This window comes from Bos indicus, chromosome 13 (genome assembly GCF_029378745.1).
Source record: "Bos indicus isolate NIAB-ARS_2022 breed Sahiwal x Tharparkar chromosome 13, NIAB-ARS_B.indTharparkar_mat_pri_1.0, whole genome shotgun sequence".
NCBI lineage: Eukaryota > Metazoa > Chordata > Mammalia > Artiodactyla > Bovidae > Bos > Bos indicus.
Genome location: NC_091772.1, coordinates 39,941,679 through 39,963,840, shown reverse-complemented (window position 1 = coordinate 39,963,840; position 22,162 = coordinate 39,941,679). Strand labels below are relative to the sequence as shown.

Genomic DNA, 22,162 nt, shown 5'->3' with positions numbered 1-22,162 from the left:
TGTGATTGTGTTTCAAACAAACTCACTGCTCTGTCACTGCTCTGCATTTCGTCCTGCATGGACACTTGTTTCCTTAACTGACACCTGCAGCTACGAGGAGAGAGCTCTCTATCTGGAAGCAATAATTCAGAACCACCGTGAAGTCATGACATTTGAGGATTTCACAGCCCAGGTCTTCTGTCCATCTCCCAGCTACTCGGTCAGCGGAACTGGTGAGTGGCCACGTTATCCCCCTCAGCTCTGCCCAAGACCCTTCAAATTCTCGAGCCGCAGATGTACACCTGTTTTTCACAGATAAATGCCCACAAATTTAAGAAGCGCATTCTCCCCCCTGAATGCACTAATGAATAACAAAAGGAGTGATGACATTCATTTTAATTTGTTTTGTATCCGAGCTGTTCGCCTGGTCCTTTCCTCCCACCATCCCGTTAACCTCCGCCTCCAGCGAGGTTAATGAACTTGTTCTCAGCCCTATGCTCTGGTTCATTCGGAAGGGTGAGTTTCTTGCTGAGCTGGGAATACGTTGTTTTAAGAGTGGTACCCGCATCAGGGCCTACTTATCAAGAAAGAGTTCCTCCCAGTCGAAGCCGTTGCTGCTAATGCTAAATGGGGATTATGCCGCCGGGATGCTTGGGTCAGGGATTAATGCGGGAGCAACGGGAGGACCGTGTCCCCTGGCCCATGGTGACAGCAGTGTGGCGGGCTGGCTTTCTCTCTGGAGTGGCCCGCGTCCTGGGGACCAGCCGCCGAGAGCAGCACCTGGTGTGGATCTGCTCAGACACTGGCTCCTAAGCACTTCCACTTATGAGGCCAGTGGGAAATCTCAAAAACATTGTTTTTAGGTTTTATTCTTTTTATATTTCCAATTTAGAAAAAAAAAAAGTGTGCTGGCACTTACCATGATGATACGGTTACTGTGGGGGTTTTCTCCCCCAAAGAATAGAATGATTTGGTAAATTTCTGTATGTAATTACAGATTAATTGCCTTTCAGAAAGCAAGTGGGATATTGAGTCGATGCATGTTGAAATCCTCCATGAGAGGCTTCCTCTTCCTCCGCTGGGGTGGGCACAACTGTTAGGGGGGCCTAATAGATTTCTACCCTGTGTCAGTTGCCTCTGATCACCGCCTGGCTTCTCCCATCCTGACTTGTTAACAAATATCTTACACACAAAGTGAAAAAAATTAAATTCGGTGAAATAAATCACTTACAAATAAAACCAGCCATGCATCACTGTTGAACATCGCTGGCTGCCGGCCTGGCCTCCCCGAGCTTTGTCAGGAGATAAGAGGGAGAGGCTGGCCCCGCACTGGGAGCCAGGAGCAGCAGGCAGAAGGCCTGGGAGATAAGCAGGCCGCCGAGGTGCGGGGAGCTGCGAAATTTACATAATCGCGCCTCTGCTTCCCTGCGAGGCGTCCAGAAATACAGGGATGGCCTCTATTGATCTTTGTTGAACTGGAATACTAAGCAACATGAGAAAAGCTTATAACTTAAAGCTTTGATTAATGTTTCTTACATTAAAAAAGTAGAACAGCTGTGAATTGAATTCTTTTATACACTCTGCCAACATTCAATCTAAAGCCCCCACGCCCCCAGCCCTACCCCACCACCCTCCCCCCAATCCCCGCAAAAAAAAAATCAGTTTCAAGGGAAATGAAGATTTCAAACCCAGTCTGGCTAGAGATTGAAAATCACCTCTAATTTTTAGGTGAGAGAACACGAAAGATTTATGGCAAAGCTAGTTTTGTAAAGATCTCATTCAGCTTTTTCCCACCCTCATAAAGTCCTGGGATTGAATTTTTTAGTGCAAGGGTTTTTTTTTGTTTGTTAATCTTGAGAAAGCTTTTTGTTTTCTAAAATTAAAAGGAATTAAATCAGAGCTAGATGCTTCCATTTCTTTTTTTTTTTTTCCATTTCTTAACTGTTGTTCTAAAGGCTCTTAAGATGATACTGAAATAAGTATTGATAAACTTTATTTTCTATGTATATTTTAGCCTCTATGTAAATTAATTTGATCTTTCCCAAAAGTTCCTAATTATTTACACCAGTTCATGTGTAGGTAACTTCTTAAGTGAGCTGCCATGAGTGATGTAGATTTTTTAAGACCCACCATTTGGAGACTGGCTGCTTTAAGAGTGTCACATTGGCCAAAGTCACTGAATTGATAAAGGCTCTGACTGCTCGATAAGACCTGGTATTGGAACGTGCACAAAAAGATGGAGAAACCAAAGATGAGATACCAAGCCAAATGCAGGTCCTTCCTCTTTTCAGTTTATTAACATCAGCATCACGTGCCATAACCCGTAGGCTTCAGGGTGTTCCATGTGGACTGAGAACATTTTTCTACACTCATCACACCAATCCATGGATGTGATTTTAAGTCCAGGCATAATGTTCTCTTTCAATGTTTTGCATATCTGCCCACGACAATCATCAGGAAGAAGCTTGAAATCAACTTGGTTTGCCCGGGAATCTGGGGGTACAGTTCCATCCCATACACAGGCCCTCTGTCAGAACCACATCCTCCTCTCGTTCACAGACCAGTTTTGCTTCTGAGGAATCCCTGTTCCCGTCTGTTAACCACTTTGACGGATGAAAACATTTTTCATCTATCCACAGTGTTTTTTTTTGTTTGTTTGTTTTATCCTAGGACAAGTACAGTCAAACCCAGACGAGCCAGGCAGCTTAAACTGAGAAATCGAGGTGAGGGCTGCTCTTCGCAGCGACAAGCCAGCTGGAAAAATTGACCCTGAGCGGCTTAAGCTCCCACAGCGCTCTTAGGATTCGCTCAGACCATCTCTGCAGCGGTGTCGTCAGAGCAGGGCCTCAGGCCCCCGCCCACAGGCTTGCTCGCAGTCCAAGGAACCTGGGGCTCCAATCTCCTTTGTGTTCTTGCCACAGGGCCTTATGGTCAAGCACAGGGACAGTGGCCTGAACCCCACATTAGCCCCACAATGCATTATGCAGCAGGCAGCCCCATCTCTAGAGGGAAGGCCTCCAAGGTCAGCCTTTAAGTACTAAGTCCTAGGTGTAAGTAAGAGATGTGCCCAGTGGTGGGGGCCTATGCCTAAGGAGGCCGCCCTGGGAAACACTCCCTCCTTGAGGCTCCCAGGCTCCCTGTCCCAGCACTTGTCACCCAGGGCAGCACAGGGGGGCATTTGGACTCACTTTCCAGGACCACAGGTAAAGACATAGTCTTCTGTTATTAGGCTCATAAGTGAGTCCTCAGTTTATTAAAAGAGGTTTAAAACAACTACTTTCTGAGTCAGAAAAAAAATGTTATTTTAAGCCACCCCCTCCCATATCTATTCCACACATTACTCACGTTGCTAATGTCCAGAGCGTGAAAGGTATCTGAGCTGGCCTTCCACTGAGCTCTGTAGTCTACTTCCCTTTAGATTCCTTCTTTACTGACCAGCAAGTTCTATAGGGTGGCCAGGGATTAAATACTGGCTGCAGTGAACACACACGCACATGTTCATATATATGTTTTATGCATGTATTTATATGCGCATTTCACATGTGCGTGTGTGTGCATGCACACACTGGGGTGAGGGACTAATTTTGTGTGTTCAAGACTGTCTCCAGGAAAGGGGGTGTGTGTAGCAGAGAGGCCTTTAAAGGGTTAACTGGAAGGGGAGGGACTGATGTAATCACTGCAGCTCACAGCCAAGTGCATCTGTTCGCCATGAGGTCATTCTTCTGCATGCTAATGATTTGGAAAATCAAGTCTAATGCTTGACATTATCAGAAAGGCTATAAATAGTACAAATCTTTACTTTTTGGAAGCTGTTCTTATTACCTAAGGGAGAGAGAAAGAAAAAAAAAAAACTTTAGCTTGGACTTCAGATTGTTTTTTTTTTCCAGAACTGCTTTAAAGGTCATGTCTGGACCTTAAAATCTTGGAGGAATCCACTTGTGTCTGTTGATAAATGAATCCCAAAATCATGGTTGCAGTCACAGCTAGCCATCTGAGAGTGGAGGACTGTTGGTATGTGTACTTTGATATCTGACGGGAAGCATTTCCAAGTGCTTTGTTCAGAAGTTGACAAAGGTGGGTTGTTTTCTGAAAGAACACCTCCAACCAGGTTAAACGAGGGGTCCTTGTCCAGAAACGTGAATGGACCAGAGTTTGGAGAAGAAGCCTTTCTGCTTTAATGCTGCCGTCTGGAGCCAGCAGAGGGAGCACGGATCTCTGTCTCTCCTGTTAGCCCTGAATGGACACATCTGATTTCTCCAAGGTCTGTCCAGGAGCGCTTCCTCCTTCATGACAGGCCAGAGGGGAGAGGCTCGGGATTTAGAGCAAGTGGAAGGGAATTCCTCGCCAGGCCCCATCAGACTCCACCGCGTCTCATGTAGGTCATATTTGGAGCTTAAAGCAGATTAATCTGAGTCTGTCTGAGGATGCTTCTGCCACCGCCGCTGCAGCTACCGGCAAAATGGCGAACTTTTATCTGCTTGCCTGGAACAGCATGGGTGCCCTCTCGGAAAGGCTTATGAGGCTCACCTACCTAATAAAAAAATTCGTGTCGTTCTTTTTTACCACAAAATCACTGTTTCAAGTTTGCAGAAGCTATCAGAAGACCCAGCCTGGAGGTCCCTGGGTCATTCTGGCCCTACTGAGACTGCAAGTGTGCTATATTACACCTTGGTCCTTCGCCTGGAGCAGGAAGCTGCCCCCAGCTCTCACTTGCTAAGACCCCTGAGCCCCACTCGGGGTTGCACGTACCAGGACACGGCAGCTAATATTCCGCAGTGACCCTGCCACGGACGTTCGCTGGGTGGTTAGCCACTGAGTCAATCCCAGAAACAGCACAAGGTGGAAGTGACTCTAACCGCTCCCCCGCCAGTCCAAAGATGAAAGGTTTTCCCCATTCAATCAGAGTGGTCACTTTAGGGATTCATTCAGTTATGCCTCCGTCTTTCTCACCCTCCCTCCCTATAAATGTGGTCTGAATAAGGTTTTGCTAAACAGCACTTCTTATGTATTCACCTTCCTCATACATTTGCTGAAACCAGCCTAGAGCACTGTAGACCATGGAGGCAGAAGGGGCTTCAGGAGGCCCCCACGTCCAGGTTCTCACATCATCCTGATAAGCTGTGGACCAGCCGTGAGGGACACCCCAGGGTGCCAGCCTCAGCCACTCCACCCCCTTCTCCTTGTCACAGTGGGATCAGCTGGACAGCATCCCAGGCTCAGAGTGTGACTGCTGTCCTCTCAGGTAGGCTGTCACCTAACCCTGATTGTCGGTGACCTTGGTCACAGAGCTCCTGATGAGCCAATGAGAAGGGAGTTGTTCTAAACAAACCATCTAGACTCTCTGTCTCAAGGTGTCTCTTTGAACCGAGCCTGCTTGGGAAAACTTGCCCCCCTCACTGTGGTCCTTCAAGAAGTCTTCATGAGATGCCAACTCAGTTGGGGAACAGACCTTGACATGACCAGAAACCCAGACCGAAGGAACCAGGGTTCCTAGCACGGCTGTGTGATGCTGGGGGTTCTACTACCTCCTGTCACGGCAGCAGTCAGTGCATTCGTTGGCCACTACACTCATGGGACTGTGACAGTCTGTGGGGTCATCTGGCAGTTGTAACTGCAGACCCTCCTAGCCAACCATGTGGAACAGATCAGAGAATGAAGCCCAGAGGATGCGCTGGGTCAACAGACAAGCCTCAGATGCTCCCAGGTGCCTGTGTGGGTCAGGCTCCAGGGCTCCATGTGGCCGTGGGGCTCGAGGGGCTTTTAACATTTTCAGGGTGCTAGGAGTACAGCAGGAACCAGGCCCAGAGCCTTAGTGTGGAGGCAGAAGGTGGAGCCGTCACCAAACTTTGGGCCACCCTTCCTGTCCGGGACTTTGTACATTTTCCTCTCTCGGCGCTGAAGACGGATTGGACTGACCTGCCGGGCTCCATCCTCAGATCCTGCTGTCTTCCTGTCCCCCCTCAACCCTGTGCTCAGCACTGGCCAGGACCTTCCAACCAGAGCCGGCCTCCCCAACTGCAGGGGGGACATGTCCCATCAGAGGGCGAGGCTCTGGTGTCCTCTTTGTCTAGCCTGTGGCCTCAGTCAAGTTAGTACCACTCTGCCACCCAGAGTCCAGTTCTGTAAAATGAGTCTAACAGCAGTACCTTCTGAGTTCAGTTCAGTTCAGTCACTCAGTTGTGTCCAACTCTTTGCAACCCCATGGACTGTAGCACACCAGGCCTCCCTGTCCATCACCAACTCCCAGAGCTCACTCAAACTCCTGTCCATAGAGTCGGTGATGCCATCCAACCATCTCATCCTCTGTATCCCCTTCTCCTGCCTTCAATCTTTCCCAGCATCAGGGTCTTTCCCAATGAGTCAGCTCTTCGCATCAGGTGGCCAAAGTATTGGAGTTTCAGCTTCAGCATCAGTCCTTCCAATGAATATTGAGGACTGATTTCCTTCAGGATAGACTGGTTGGATTTCCTTGCAGTCCAAGGAAGTCTCAAGAGTCTTCTCCAACACCACAGTTCAAAAGCATCAATTCTTTGGCGCTCAACTTTCTTTATAGTCCAACTCTCACATCCATACATGACTACTGGAAAAACCATAGCTTTGACTAGATGGACCTTCATTGGCAAAGTAATGTCTCTGCTTTTTAATATGCTGTCTAGGCTGGTCATCACTTTTCCTCCAAGGAGCAAGTGCCTTTTTAATTTCATGGCTGCAGTCACCATCTGCAGTGATTTTGGAGCCCAAGAGAATAAAGTCTGTCACTGTGGCCATTGTTTTCCCATCTATTTGCCATGAAGTGATGGGACTGGATGCCATGATCTTAGTTTTCTGAATGTTGAGCTTTAAGCCAACTTTTTCACTCTCCTCTCTCACTTTCATCAAGAGGCTTTTTAGTTCTTTGCTTTCTGCCATATGGGTGGTGTCATCTGCATATCTGAGGTTATTGATATTTCTCCTGGCAATCTTGATTCCAGCTTGTGCTTCATCCAGCCCAGCATTTTGGCATACCTTCTCAGTAGAGCCCCGATAGTTCCCACTAAAGGGCACTGGTAAAGGCCCAATGAGTCAGTATGTATATGGGGCTGAGGACACTTCTGGAGACCTCCGCAAGTGTTCCTGAGTGCTCTGCTCACCACCCTGCCCGTCTGGGTTTTTTCTCACTTTGCCCTGTGCCTCCCAGTTTCTCCTCTCCTCCTGGAGTCCCTTCTGCGTGTGTTGGCCCGTCTCGTGGAAGAGGGGCTGCAAACTGGTCTGCCACCCGTGGGATGCTGGCCGGTTGCCCCGCCTATGAGGACGGTCCCACTCTGCAGGCCAGGATGACAGCCCAGAACTCTGCTCAGGTCATCCACAGTGGCCCCCAAATACAAGTTATCTGAGGTCACCATCCATTCAAGGGCTTGGAGGCACCCACTCTGCCTGCACATGCTCTGGGCTGCATCTGGGTGTCATTGGCAACCGGCCTGAGAACCACTGATCGCCCTGCACCAGCTGTCACCACCCCCCAACCCATACCCAATTCCACCCTCCCTCTAATGTCACCGGTTCAGCCTAACCCCTGTGCATATGACATTTCTTTTAAAAACTCAAAATGTATCCTCTTGGAAGGGCTTCCCAGGTGGTTGAGTGGTAAAGAACCCGCCTGCCAATGCAGGAAACTCAGGTTTCATCCATAGGTCAGGAAGATCCCCTGGAGAAGGAAATGGCAACCCACTCCAGATCCTTGCCTGGGAAATCCCATGGACAGAGGAGCCTGGCAGGCTATAGTCCATGGGGTCATAAAAGAGTAGGACACAACTGAGCAACTAAAGAACAACCACCCACACAACAAACATTTGGAAGGCATCAAAATATAAGCCATATCTAGGGTGTGAAGGGTCGAACACAACTGAGCACGCACACCTCCTCTTGGAAATATGTTAAAGCATTCATAGGAGGTTTTTTGACCCATAATCCATTTGCCAGAACTTGGTGGTGCTGGCTCGGCTGTGCCCTGGGTCACTCCCCAGATGCTGCAAGTCCCTCCACCAAAGACTTGGGGGTTTTTGTCTGTGGTGTGGCCTGGAGATGGGGACTGCCTTTCAAAAAGTAGGCAGTTGCTGAGAACCACTGTGTCTCACAAAGGCGACCTGGTCCAGCTTCCTCTAACTTACCTCCCTTACTCCTTGATTTTTCTCAGCCTATGGAGGGAAAGCTTTGTCCTGTGTGTGTGAGTTTCTTGTACCTATATTTGGCCGTAATTTCTTTAAAGAATGACATAGCACTTTCTTTCTTATACACAACAGGAGTACAATAGCAGTGCAGGCAGGAAAAAGGCTGACTGTTGTTTAAGGGGTCCAGGTGTGTCTCCAGGTCACAGATGTGTGTGGGGCCCGAGGCAAGAGCCAGAACAAACGCCATAATTGGGTCTCATCCTCCCCGGCCCCTCCTGTCCTCCCAGTGAAAGTGGAGCCATGAAGAGCAGCAGGACCCCGGCCAGGTGTAGGGGAGGCGGGGCCGCCGGAGCCCAGTGACAATGCAGGCGGGGAAACTGAGACTTTGTCGGGGGCTTTCCTGAGTGGTATGGAGGGTTTTAAAGAGAATTTTCTGTCACCCTGTTTTGCGCCACCTTTTGTCCCTTGGACTGCAAGGAGATCCAACCAGTCCATCCTAAAGGAAATCAGTCCTGAATATTCATTAGAAGGACTGATGCTGAAGCTGAAACTCCCAATCCTTTGGCCACCTGATGCGAAGAACTGACTCACTGGAAAAGACCCTGATGCTAGGAAAGATTGAAGGCAGGAGGAGAAGGGGACGACAGAGGATAAGATGGTTGGATGGCATCACCGACTCGATGGACATGAGTTTGAGCAAGCTCGGGGAGTTGGTGATGGACAGGGAGGCCTGGCGTGCTGCAGTCCATGGGGTTGCAAAGAGTTGGACACGACTGAGCAACTGAACTGAACTTGCCTCATGTTTATTCACCCCTTTTCCCTCTAAAACTCTTACTCTCCCAGTGTCAGCTCTGGAAGAGGGAAGAGATGGATGTGATGAACATCTGCTCCACCTGATCTGATGGAAAATGATGGTGCCGCCTGTCAGATGTCCCATCGCTGCTCCAGCCCCGCCTTCCCTGGGGAGCTGTCCCCGAGCAGGATGTACTGGGGATTTCAGGGGAGGACGAGGGGCTCTGACACCTTGCGTTCTGTCTCTCCTTGTCCCTCTCAGAGCTTCATGTCTCCTTGGGGAGCAGATACTCAGGAGTCACCAACGTTGTCTTATTTTTCATAAACCCAGATTAGTCAGCTCCAAACCACAACTACCTGTGAAAAAAGATTTATCAAGGGGCAAAAAAGACATTTAGCCAGCGGTTTGGGTCAGTTGGGTTGTGGTTTCCTTGAGCCAGGCCATACCGTTTGCTTCGTGAGCCGGGAAAGGACAGAAACTTGGCCTGATGTGTGGTAGCTGTCCCACTAAGTGTCCTGCCCATCAGTCTGTAATTCTCCCAAGCTGGCTGAGATGGGGACTCTCAGAGGCGTGGATGAGAGGAGATGCAGAGAGGAAGACCCCACACCTCAGAGCCGCCAGCATGGGGACCCTCCTGCCCCAGGCAAACGTGGAGGCTGGTCCCACGTTCCTCAGAAAAGACAGGACCTGAGACTGTTCAAAATATTGACATGACGTTTAATCGGTTCCTTTGGAAGAACTCGAAGCTTCTGCTTTTTCTGTGAAATGCTGCTTTAGGTTTGCCCTGGGTTCTCAGTCCTGCAGGGTTTTAAGTGTGAGTGGCATCCTGCCCCTGCCTCCATGTTAATTATGGCCCCAGGGACACACAGCAGTTGCCAAGACATGGCCCGAAAATACCAAGAATTTTTCTCCCAGACAGTTTTTGGAAGTGACTCTTGAAGCTTATTCAAAATAACCTTGAGAAGTTGTTTTGGGAGAATCCAGAGCCCCTGACTCTTCAGGTTCACATGCTTTGTGAGCTGTGAGTGGAGCCTCATGTCCAGAAGGCTCTAGAAGGTGACACATGGACAGTTTCAGCCACCAGGGTAGGCTCCTGGAAGCCTTGATGGTTTTGCCTGAATTTCTGTTAAGCAGCAACCAAAGCAGAGGCCAAACGGGACCTCTCTTAGTAGCACTGAAGTCTGCGGATGGTGAAAAGAAAGAATATTTTATATTCTCCTTTTCCAGAAGAATATATGAATGATAACCAGGAAATAAACTTCTAAAAAGCTCAGCCACTCAATGGTGCCCAATTCTTTACATCCCTATGGACTGTAGCCCACCAGGCTCCTGTGTCCATGGAATTTTCCAGGGAAGAATACTAGAGTAGGTTGACATTTCCTATATTTGCAAAGCTATGCACCCATCACCACAATCTAATTTTAGAGACTTTTTAAAAATCCCTCCTGAAAAACAAAAACCTAAATTCCACTAGCAGTCCATCCTCATCCTACCTTCCAGCCCTAAGCAATCACCAGTCTCTTCCTGTCTCTCTGGACCTGCCTGTTCTGAACGTTTCGTATAAATGGAGTCAGATGATACGTGATCTTTGCTGACTGGCTTAATGCACTTAGCACCTCTTCAGGGGTCATCTGTATTGTAATCTGTATCTGTATTTCACTTGTTTTTATCGCCAAATAACATTCCATTGTAAGGGCAGACCACGCTTTGTTTCCATTCATCAGGTGGTGGACATTTGGGACTGTTTCTGTCTTTCAGCTATTATGAATATGGCTGCTATAAACATTTCTGTACTGATTTTCTATTTGGAGACATGAATCATTCAGACTGGTAAAATGAACACTGTCTCCATGGCTGGGATATAACTGAGATCGCTGTGTTCATGTCCTGTGAGACAGTAAGCAGGTCTGGAAGCATCTTTCTCCACCACAGCCTAACAAGACATTAATGTTCAATGTTCAGTTTAGCTAAATTCAGTCATAGATCCTTAAGAATACATTATAGTCATGCAAGGGGAAGAGAAAAATGCTGGACAAGTTGTTTTCGAAACGTTCCACCTGCTGGCCGAGTCCCTGCACAGGTGAATGGACTTACCGGGCATGCCCTCTCTCTGCCCGCCCGTCTTTCAGTCCGGCTGTCCTAGTTTTATGCTTCAGAACCGAAGCTGATGGGCAAGACCAATGACTGAAAAGAGGAAGCCCAGTCCAGAGCCAGGGCTGGGGCCAGGACCCAGCCCCTGCGGCCGGATGGGAAATTCTGGACGCCTTCCTCGGGCCATTTGGAGATGGTAATTAGGCTGGCTAGTGCCCACTGGTCTGGGGTTGCCAGTGTTGAGAGTGTAGGCTCACCCCATCCACTGCTGCACCTGTTCGCATCCTCAGAGCCATTCCAAGGGGTCTGAATAGCCCAGACAGCCCTCCGATCTCCCACTCAGCCCGCCTTCCTGCCTCAAGGATATTTAGCTCTCACCCGAAGCCAGAACGCCAGCCCACTGCTTTCTGTCCCTCAGCATGCCAGCTCTCAGAACCATTCCCTTCCCTAATTATCCTGAACCAGCTAATCGTCTCCCATGCTGACTGCTCAGTAACTAGGACCCAGGGAGAGCAGCCACTCTTCTTGTCCGACCCTGCCCAGCGCATGTCCCAGGGGGCAGTCCTGGACAGCAGCCTTGCCTTGGAGATAAGACGCTCGGTGCAAATCTTTGCTCTTCTGCTCTGCCAGTGAGCGCAGCCAGAGAAAACAGGCCATGGAAAGGCCCACCAGCTCTTGAAAAGCCTCCACGAGGCGCTAACCAAGTTGGTGATCTCCTCATCCCTGGAAGTCCTGGTGGATATTATCCAGGTGTCAGAGGAGTCATACGAGAACTGAGAAGTAGGATGTCCTTCTCTAAAAGCCACCTTGGGGGTGTCTGAGCCACTGAGTGGCCGCACGTTGCCCACTGGTGTTCCGCGTTATCCCCGTGTCCCCTCCAGTTCTCCCCACGGGGGTCTCGCTCAGCTGCTCTCAGACGTAGTGGGGCCAACTCCCCACTGCCAACACCATTCACCTGTAAGGAAACTCCATACTTAACATGCATATTAACCATACAATCAGTGCTTCTCAACCTTTTATCCTTCTTGCCCCACATTTTTATTTCCTAATTTGTCCTCTCCCCCAAAACACCACAGATACATGGTCTACCTGTATATTTTCCATGCTGACATCGGGGCTTTGTACAAATAGAGAATAAGACACCTTTGTCCCCCAACAGCACACCATTAACTCCTCCCCCAAAACCTCCGAAAGCAGGGGTTTCATCTGTCACCCAGAGCCTAGAACATGTCCTGGGACACACCAGGTGCCCAGCCAGTGAGATAATGACATGGTTAGACTTCATGTCTCCCGTGTCCCTGGGCATCACACAGCTTCGAGCACCGTGGTCTCCTGGTGCTTCCAATATTGCCCAGGTTAGTCGGAATCTCATGCTGACCCCCCCTGGGGAGGCATCAGGAAGCTGACAGCCTGCTGCTCTGCTCCATGCAGGGGGTCCCCGCCCTCCAGGAGCACTGTCTGTGTGTCAGGGCGAGTGACATTTGAGCCCCATCGAATAATTATGGCAGCCCCCAACTGCCGCTGTCTCTGCATCTCCTTAACTCGCCAGTGGATTGGCAGTCCCTGAGACTTTCTGTCCGGTCCAGCACAGCACACCCGGCTGCATGTGGGGACGCACCGGGAGAAGGGCCGCCTGTCCTCATCAGCAATTACAAACAAGCCCTCCATTGTCAGCCGCGCCATCTGTTTGCTCAGTCCCACCAATCGGGTGCCTGTACACCCAGCATTGCCAGCGCCTAGGGGCTACAGGGGAGGGGGCCATGGAGCCCTTCGTGGGGAGACCCTTTGCTCACAGTGGAGAGGATCGACAGCATGGAAGCTGAGCCCCTTGGCTGGAGGAAGACTCATGGAGATGTTCCACAACTGCCACCTTCCGGGAGCTCACAGTGCCTTGCGAGGAAGAGGGGCAGTCTTGATCGTTGCAGTGTTTAGAGGTCCCACAGAAAGCAGAACAGTCCAGCGCCAAGAGTCAACACTGCCCGAGAACTCGCTGTGCCGCTAGAGCTCACTTTCCATGTAAAGACAGCCGTTCACAGTGTCTGGAAATCAAGGAAGACAGACAAGTCTAGTGCATCGTCACTATTGTTCTCTGTCCTGGAGTTCCCAACCCCACGTAACTTTAGGGGGTCTGGGGGAGTGAAATTTCATCGACAGATTAGAAAATACGGCTTCAGAGAAACCCACATTCCTTCCCAAAAGCCCCACCTAAGACCTGGCGCTGGTCCCTCCTCCGGCGGCATCCGTCTTCGAAATTGGCCGTGGTCGCTGCACCAGCCTTGCAGGCAAGGTCAGCAGACTATCCAGATTCACCACAGTGGTCAGGCAGACAGCAGTCCATGTCACTGATAGAAAAGTCCTTTGTCCAGATTTGATGGTGGCATGGTTGTTTTTCAATTGATCAGTCGTGTCCAAGTCTTTGCAACCCCATGGACTGCAGCACGCCAGGCTTCCCTGTCCTTCACCATCTCCCAGAGTTTGCTCAAATTCATGTCCATTGAGTTAGTGATATCATCCAACCATCTCATCCTCCGTCACCCCCTTTTTCTCCTGCCTTCAATCTTTCCCAGCATCAGGGTCTTTTCCAATGAGTCGGCTCCTCGCATCAGGGGGCCAAAGTATTGGAGATTCATCTTCAGCATCAGTTCTTCCAGTGAATCTTCAGGTTTGATTTTCTTTAGGATTGACTGGTTTGATCTCCTTGCTGTCCAAGGGACTCTCAAGAGTCTTCTGCAGCACCATAATTTGAAAGCATCAATTCTTTGGCACTTGGCCTTCTTTATGGTCCAAAAAGCCTCTTGATGAAAGTGAAAGAGGAGGGTGAAAAAGTTGGCTTAAAGCTCAACATTCAGAAAACGAAGATCATGGCATCCGGTCCCATCACTTCATGGGAAATAGAGGGGGAAACAGTGGCAGACTTTATTTTTCTGGGCTCCAAAATCACTGCAGATGGTGACTGCAGCCATGAAATTAAAAGACGCTTACTCCTTGGAAGGAAAGTTATGACCAACCTAGATAGCATATTCAAAAGCAGAGACATTACTTTGCCAACAAAGGTTCGTCTAGTCAAGGCTATGGTTTTTCCTGTGGTCATGTATGGATGTGAGAGTTGGACTGTGAAGAAGGCTGAGCGCCGAAGAATTGATGCTTTTGACCTGTGGTGTTGGAGAAGACTCTTGAGAGTCCCTTGGACTGCAAGGAGATCCAACCAGTCCATTCTGAAGGAGATCAGCCCTGGGATTTCTTTGGAAGGCATGATGCTAAAGCTGAAACTCCAGTACTTTGGCCACCTCATGGGAAGAGTTGACTCATTGGAAAAGACTCTGATGCTGGGAGGGATTGGGGGCAGGAGGAGAAGGGGACGACAGAGGATGAGATGGCTGGATGGCATCACTGACTCGATAGATGTGAGTCTGAGTGAACTCCGGGAGTTGGTGATGGACAGGGAGGCCTGGCGTGCTGCGATTCATGGGGTCGCAAAGAGTCGGACACGACTGAGCGACTGATCTGATCTGATCTGATGGTCCAACTCTCACATCTGCACGTGACTACTAGAAAAACCATAGCTCAGACTAGACAGACCTTAGTCGGCACAGTGATGGTGGTCTAGTGACACTGAACTAGGAGTGTTGTGGGAGTCGGGGTGAGGAGCTGTGCCTGACTCAGAAAGAAGTCGTTGCATTTGCAACGTGGCAAACCACGTGGGAAATAGGACGGCCGTGGAGGAGTGAGTGGTTGAGAAAAACCGTCCGTGTGGTGGAGCTCAGAGCGTCTCTGGGTCCGACAGTACTGCTGGGGTCCTGCTGCTCTGTGAGTGAGTGTCCAGTTTTGCCTCTGAAGGGTCCCCTTTGAAGCTGCCCTCTGCACAGTACACCTCACTCTTCCTCCCTGGCAAACGTGACATAGAAGGTGACGCCCGTACCACATTAGCACACTGCGTGCCCCTCAAAAACCTGTAAAATGAAACTTAGAGATGTGTGAACTTATACAGTTAGTGGGTATCAGTTATTTTTTCAGGGCCTCCAGAGAATTCCAAATGCTTGTCGTGAAAACTCTTAGCTTTGACTATACCTAAGACAAAACATTAGGAACCCTCGTGCAGCAGGAACGGGACACTGAGACCCCCCCAAGGCCCCATTAAGGCCAGCAGTCAAAGGCCGACCCGCACGCGCTGGGTCAGAGCTCCCAGCGTCTGCAGGGCTCCCACAGCAACTGTCACACGTCCTGGGAAAGCTAATGTCGCCTTCGTTTCACACCTGTACAGGTGATGACAGCCAGAATTTTGTCCTGCCAAGTGGAATTTCAGGTGAATTTTCAGTTGGTGATGATCTCGGAAGCTGCAGGAACACTCAGGCAGCCCAGGAACAGATGTGTTTTTAGCACCGTGTTCATTATCGAGTTGGGCTGTGCGTGTGCAGGGCCTGTATTCACTCCATTTTATGTTCTTTCCCTTCAGATTAAAATGCATCAAGGTCTCACTGCAGTGTTTGAACAAGGTAAGTTCAAAGAACAAGTGTTTGAACTGACACGTCAGTGGAGTTGCCCAGCGCCCTGCTCTTGGGGGAGTGGGGGAGAGTTCACTCACTGACTCGCCTCCCTCCAGGGCTAGGGGTTCCTGCCGCCTCCCCCTCAGCCCTGAGGGGCTCTGTCCTGCGTGTCTGCACTGCCCGCCTGCCCAGGAAACCCACCCCAGCCTTTCTCCAGCTCCCCGTGCTCCGGGTGGAATCCGACACCAACACCTGCCATCCCAGAAAATGTCTTTGTCGCCCGCCCTTTTGTGTGCGGGGGGGCCTCAGGGAGCCAGTAGGCCCGGGGCCGCCCCCTTTTTTTTGTTGCCACGCCTGGAGGAGTGGGGGTCTTGAGATGGGCCGATAAGATGCAGCACGTTCGGGCCGGCCTTTGACCGCTGGCCTTAATGGGGCCTTGGGGGCCTGGGCTGGGGAGGGCAGGTCGTCCTGGGGCTGCTGAATGGGACAGCTGGGAGAGGAAGAGCAGACAAAAGCTGCGGGGCGCAGAGGGCAGGGAACCCTGGCATCGCTGTGGTTTAGGACCCAGAGGGCAGGCTGGCCACGGCAGGTGTGACCTCCGTGGGCCTCTTTTGGCCTGGGTCTGGGGCCTGGACCCTGCCCAGTACCCTGATGGACAGCGGACACCTCGCAGCAGAGCCTCTCGGGGTGGCCCAGGCTGTACCTCCTCGTGGAGTCATGGGTGGAAGGGAGACCCGATGCTAAGGGTGACCAGGAACCTGAGGGTGATGAGGATTCGGACAGGCGGATCAGGGAGCGAGCTGTCATTTATCAACCACATCACCCAATGGAGCCGGGGGAACAGACACCCTCCCTTCTGGATCTATGTGAACAGGGAGGTGAGGGTCTGGATTTTTGGGTTTATCCCATGCGCTGCCCTCCTCCCCCCGGCAGGCCTACAGCACAGGGAGCTGACCCTCCAACCCAGCTGCTTTTTCTTGACCCCCAGCCACAGAATTGTCCCAACCTGGGCTCACTGGTGCCAGCCCCCAAGGTGACACGAGCCACAAAGCCCATGTCGGCCAGGCAGAACAGTATACACTCTTCCCTGGTCGTGGGGATTCACACAAAAGCCTTTTTTTTTTTTTTTTTTTTTGCTGTGACCCTGTATCTCCTAAGGTGGCCAAGTGGGGCTCCAGGGTCCTTTGAACACTGGCTTCTAGCACGAGGAAAGGCCGGGTGGAGGCAGCGGCTGTCAGCGGCCAGGAAAGGGATCACCCCCCTTTGTGGCCAGTCTGCTCTGTCCGTGGTGGCCACCTCCCCATCAGTCATGGGGGGCACAGTGGGAGCCAGCGCAGGCCAGGGACATGCCAAAGGCAAGGTGGGGACTGGAGGTATGCAGGGGATTTGTGGTGCGGTCTCCTGCTCTGGCATGACCTTGCTGGAGCGCCAGTGGTGGGGTCACTGCCCTGAAGGCAGTGAGATGCCTGAAGGCCACTTTGCACTGAGAGTTTCACGCTGGTCCAAGTTGGCATTGCCCTACCCACCTGCCATGCTGCAGTGCAGGACTGTGAGGGCCAGCCCCCTGGGCCTTCCTGGCTGGAGTAGGGGAGTAAATATTTCCCTTCTGATCCAGCAATACTCACACCTGATATCACATCTTTGAGCATCACTTTATCTCCTGCATTTTTACTTGCTTTTTTTCCCCCCATGCTTCCCTCTCCCAATGGATCTGAAATCAGTGTGGGTGGGGTTGGTTCCTAGTTGGTGGTGGTTTAGTCACTAAGGTGTGTCCAACTCCCGTGACCCCATGGACTGTAACCCACCAGGCTTCTCTGTCCATGGGGATTCTCCAGGCAAGAATACTGGAGTGGGTTGCCATTTTCTTCTCCAGGGGGATCTTCCCAACCCAGGGATCGAACCTGGGTCTCTTGCATTGCAGACAGATTCTTTACCGACTGGGCTATGAGGGAAGCCCTGGTTCCTAATTAATGATGTGAAATTTTATACAATTTAAAGTGAAGGTGTTCAAGCTGGAATCGTATCTGGGATTGAGTCAGGGGTGTTCTCCCTGCTGCCCGCCCTGATGAACCACACGCCGACGTCCTCCAGGGGCCTGGGGTGATGTCCGTAACCAGTGCCATCTCCACCTTGGATGACAGTATAGCTATGCTGCTTTTACCAAAAATCAGCCTGTTTTCAAAGACAAAAACAGCAGAAGAGAGACTCACAACTCTCTCTGCCCGACCTTCCTGGGTCTGGAAGGAGGCGACAGAAGAGGCCGGGCTTGGGACATCTTAAGGAGCCATTTGGGGAACAAGCCTGGGGTAGGCAGTCTCCTTGGGTCCAAGCGTGTTCACAGGTGTTGATTCCAGAGGCTTTCCCTAGAAACAAGAAGGTCAGGTCCAAAAATGAAAGGAGATGCTGTCTGTGAATAAGGCCACTTACGTAAATTAATTTCAAAGGCCGGTAATGAGAGAAATGTCAGGCCAAAGCCCGGAAGTGAAGCATGCTGGGAGAAGGCTAGAGAGCCTGCTTTTGAGGAAGCTGGGGCGAAACCCAGCAGGGTTTAAAAATAGGTTATTAGAAGGGTGATGAAATGGTCCTCCCTCGAAGCTGGGCCCAGGGGGACCCACCTCAGCAACAACGGCCGTGTGTTGCAGCAGCGGGCGCCTGGGTTCCTGGAGCAGCCCTGGGGATGGGGCGTGCGCAGGCTTCAGCTTCGTTCCTTTTTCTCTCTGGGACCCAACAGCTGTAGGCACTTCTGGACTCGTTCAATTAGTCCTGACCTTCCGTCTCAGACCCCTTGGGGAATAATCGAGCTGTAAGCCTGGTGTAAAGTATCAACATGTAAATCCATGTAAATAATAACACGATGGAGCCACAAGCCACCCCTGACTTTTTGTCTTGTTCTTTCACTGATTCTGGGGCAGCTCTGCTCTGTCGCCCTTGCCCCACACCCACAGTGTTAATGGTGCCTTTTCTCTTCTTTCTTTACTTGAGGATTGGATGTAAGGCCCAATAAATTTCAAAAAGATTCACAGCTCCTTTTGCGCTGCAGGAAGGTCTAGAGTAAAGGCTGGGAGGTCTGTGGGTTCATCCAGCAAACGTCCCTGCACACATGTGGGACCAGGCAGGGGTCCAGCCCTCTTCCTGGGGACATGACACATCCTCCCTCCCCCTCCACCCTGTGCCCACAAGGGCCTCCCTCTGCTTCCTTCCAGGGCCCTGGCTGCCGGGCTGAGCTCCCCTCTATGGTGCCTCTTGGGGAGGAGGAGATGGAGGAGACTCCCCCACTTCCCCATCCGAACCCCCAAACCCAGACTCCGGGAACCTCGCTGCTCTGCCTGTGTCCTCGGCAAGTCTCCGTGCTCACGGGCTTCTGAACTTGAGGAGGAATCCCACCAAAATGCTGCGGATCAGACTCTCAAACTAGGCGGTAGCATCTCAGGAACCTTGGACTGTGAAAGAAGAAAAGTCGCCAACAACCAGAGATGCACCCGCCGGTGGGGCTCCCCCAGCAGAGGGAACAGGAGGAGGTTCGGGGCTCCCCGGGAGGGCGGGGGGCAGCTGGCTCTGTCCCCCAGGAGTCTCCTTTGCTTTGTAAACTGTCCGATGTTTCCCTGTCCCGCTCTTGGAGGAAGGCTTCCTGCATTGGTTTTGCTTCTCCTTCTGTTAGGATTCACGGCTAGCCCAAAATTTCATCATCATGGAAATTGGCTTTCCCCTGGGCCTCGAGCCCGGTAGAAGTTGTGCCTCCGTTGCTGTGTTTTCCACCTGGTCCCCAATGCCCGCTAACCAGGGAGAGCGTTCCTGACCCCGACCCTGACCCTATCCTTGCTGGAGGCCCTCTACGTGATGATGGTGAAGCTCCTATCTCAGGGCGCTCGGGTGATTCTAGAAACACAGAGTCTTGTCCCTGCAAAAGCTCCTTCCTGGCCTCACCCTGTGGTAGGCACCCCTGCCTCCTGCTGGGAGGGGCCTTCCACACTTTTCCCGACACACAGAGCTTTAGGGGGACTGAACTCGAGCGAAGGGTGTGATCCCTACTTTGTATCCATTTGGCTGCCCAAGAGGGGCCTCTTGTGTCTTTTTTTTTTTTTTCTTCAGAAAGGGAAGAAGGACAGCCCCTTTCCATTTGTGCTTGCCAGGTGCCCTTGCTGGGGTTGGGGTGTTGGGGGCTGGCCCTCTGCTAGTCACCGAGGCCCTCGGACCATCTCCAGAGTGAGCCCTGAGCCTGGAACAGGGGAGCCACCAGCTAAGGGCCCAGAAAGTTCTCCATGCAGGTGCTTCCCGCCCAGCCTGCTGTCGCCTCTCCACTCCTGCACCCACCCGCGGGTGCCCCCAGCCTACCCCTTGCCCACCTTCCAGCTGGGCCCTCCGAGCCCCTTGCCCAGCAGAGTCACCATCTTCCCTGACCACCCACCGCCCAGTGGGCTGGTGCCTAACAATGGCAGGGGGAGCAGGCAGACCCTGGAGACTGTGAGATGGGATTCAGAAGGGCTTTCCTGTTAGAAAGAGGGGACTTCTGATTCTCCAGGGAGCTTGTTTCTCTGCTTTACAGAGAATGGCGGGTAGGACTTGAGGCCAGGCTCACAGGCAGGGGCGGCTCAAGCACTGCTGGGACCTGAGAGAACCCAGTTCGTCCCAACAGAAGCAGCTCTCCCGGCTGGTCTGTCAGTGGTTTGTCCACCAATTGCAGGCTTGGTAGCAACGTCAAGGGTGACCGGAAGTGACCGCCTTCTCTGTTGTATCAGCAAATGTCACAACTCTTGTCCTCCCGGGCACTCCCCCCACCGCCCCCCAACCCCAGCTTTGAGTGACTTTGGGTTTCTGCTCGGTGTGGTTTGGCCCACATGGCCCCAGAGTCAGGTTCTGCTCCTTGTGGGTTCCTCGATCCTACAGGCGGGACATCACGTGCTCCTGAGTCCCACATAAGCTCTAGCTTCTGGGAGACCATGTCACCTTCAGGCTCCAGACAACCCCTGTATCAGAATTCTTAAACTTGGTTTCAGGACTCATATTGAAGCCCACCTCCCTGGACTCCCGCCCCATGATTCCAGCCCTCCTGACCTGGAGTGGGAAAGGTGGTTGTAGGTAGCAAATACATAGACTTTCCTATAATCCCAAAAGATTCTGACCACCCCAGGACCCCAGAGGACAGCTAGCAGTGTGATGGCTCTTCTCAGTAACAGCTTTGGTTTAGAAACACAGGGACTCTAGTGACCAGGTTTTTTGCTTGCAATCACGTGCACTTGAATCACTTTTGTTATTTGGGGTGGAAAATTGAAATGATCAAGTTTTTTTCTTTTTTTTCACTTAGAAAAGCAAATATTGAGCTTCTGTAATAAATGCCTTTCAGCAAAATTTCCAAGGGTCACTTATCTGGTGGGCACCCACCTGAGTCACCGTGCTGACTCATGACATTAGTAAGTAGGTCAGCCATCTGTAAACACAAGTGGCCCTTGCTGGCCCCAAATGGAGAAGACTCGAGGGCTTCCAGGCAGGCCCAGGTCTTCCGCCCACCTCTCTGCACATTGATTTCCATCTGAAGCAAAGATGGTGATCCCTAGTCTCACTGAGTAGGTGTTTGTACTTAAAAAAAAAAAATAGTAATTCCACAAAATGATGACATTTTAAGTAGTAAAACCTTAATTAGACAGCAGTGAGGACTTGTAGCGTGAAGAAGGGACTGTCACGGTGTCTTCCTGTGGTTAAGGAAAGGGCTTCCCAGCTGCCACAGGGAAGGAAGGGGGCTTCAGCCTTGACTCTGAGAGAGGCTGGCTGGTGGGACCCTCATCCTTACCACGAGATCCTTCGGATCCTTAGACAGTGCAGGTCACATGTTCCTGACCTTCCTTGGGAGTGACCACCCACACTTTATCTACTGTCATATCTGCAGGTGGGAGGGGTGCTTTTACGATGACTGTGACGTCTTAGATGTAACTGTGTAACCCTTATAGCGACTGAAGGGGAATGTCCACACCCAGTGGAAAATTCCACAGGAAACAACCATGTCTTCATTGCACTCAGTACCTATGTATGACATACACGTTAAGTGAATGTTTTCTTGGGTTTTCCAGGTCTACAATATTTAGTCCATGTAAATGATAGAATTTGATAAATATGGTAAATTAAGTTATAAGGTGTCATTTGATTTCTCTTTTGCTGTCTCACGTTATTTAATGTTCCTGATGCTCCATACCTGGTTTGTGCCTACGTTGGTGTAGACCGTGCCTGTGAGCCACTTGGCTGGCACAGTGCCCCTCGGTGAGGGGCGCCCCGCCCCCAAGGAGCACACAGCTCAGCAATGGCCACTACCTGACTCCCCAGTTTGCCCTCCCTCCTTAATTCTGATTTACTGTGACGACTCAATAAAGTAGAAACACAGCACTCACATGCCATATGTTCCTCGTGTTTTCATTATAGTTGAAAGGAAAATAAAGTTTATCCTGGCATCTAACAAAAGATGGTTTACATTTTTATCAGATGAAGTTGTTCAAAAGCATGTTTTTAAACCAAAATCTTAATAAGTATCCAAAATAGTAGCCAGGATGGATACAGGGAGGTTTGCTGATGTGTTGTGTAAAAAAATGACTTCTTGGTTCATAACCTGGAAGCCAAGATCAAGCATCATCGCTCTCCTATGTCCCAATGCCCCCCTGCTCCTCCCTTCTGCATCAAGGCCC

The 22,162-nt window shown here is 51.0% G+C and overlaps 1 protein-coding gene across 5 annotated transcripts in view; it reads left to right on the top strand.

Annotated features, from left to right (window-relative positions):
- The window catches only part of RALGAPA2 (Ral GTPase activating protein catalytic subunit alpha 2), a 290,293-nt gene extending 268,421 nt beyond the window's left edge, over positions 1–21,872 (top strand). For all 5 annotated transcript variants that reach the window (XM_019973256.2, XM_070801052.1, XM_070801051.1 and 2 more), the window contains 4 exons: positions 91–212; positions 2,650–2,702; positions 15,464–15,503; positions 18,675–21,872. In XM_019973256.2, coding sequence (XP_019828815.2) covers positions 91–212; positions 2,650–2,693 — 166 coding nt within the window. In that variant the 3' untranslated portion in view covers positions 2,694–2,702; positions 15,464–15,503; positions 18,675–21,872. The remainder of the gene's footprint in view (positions 1–90; positions 213–2,649; positions 2,703–15,463; positions 15,504–18,674) is intronic.
- Positions 21,873–22,162: the final 290 nt, after the last annotated feature.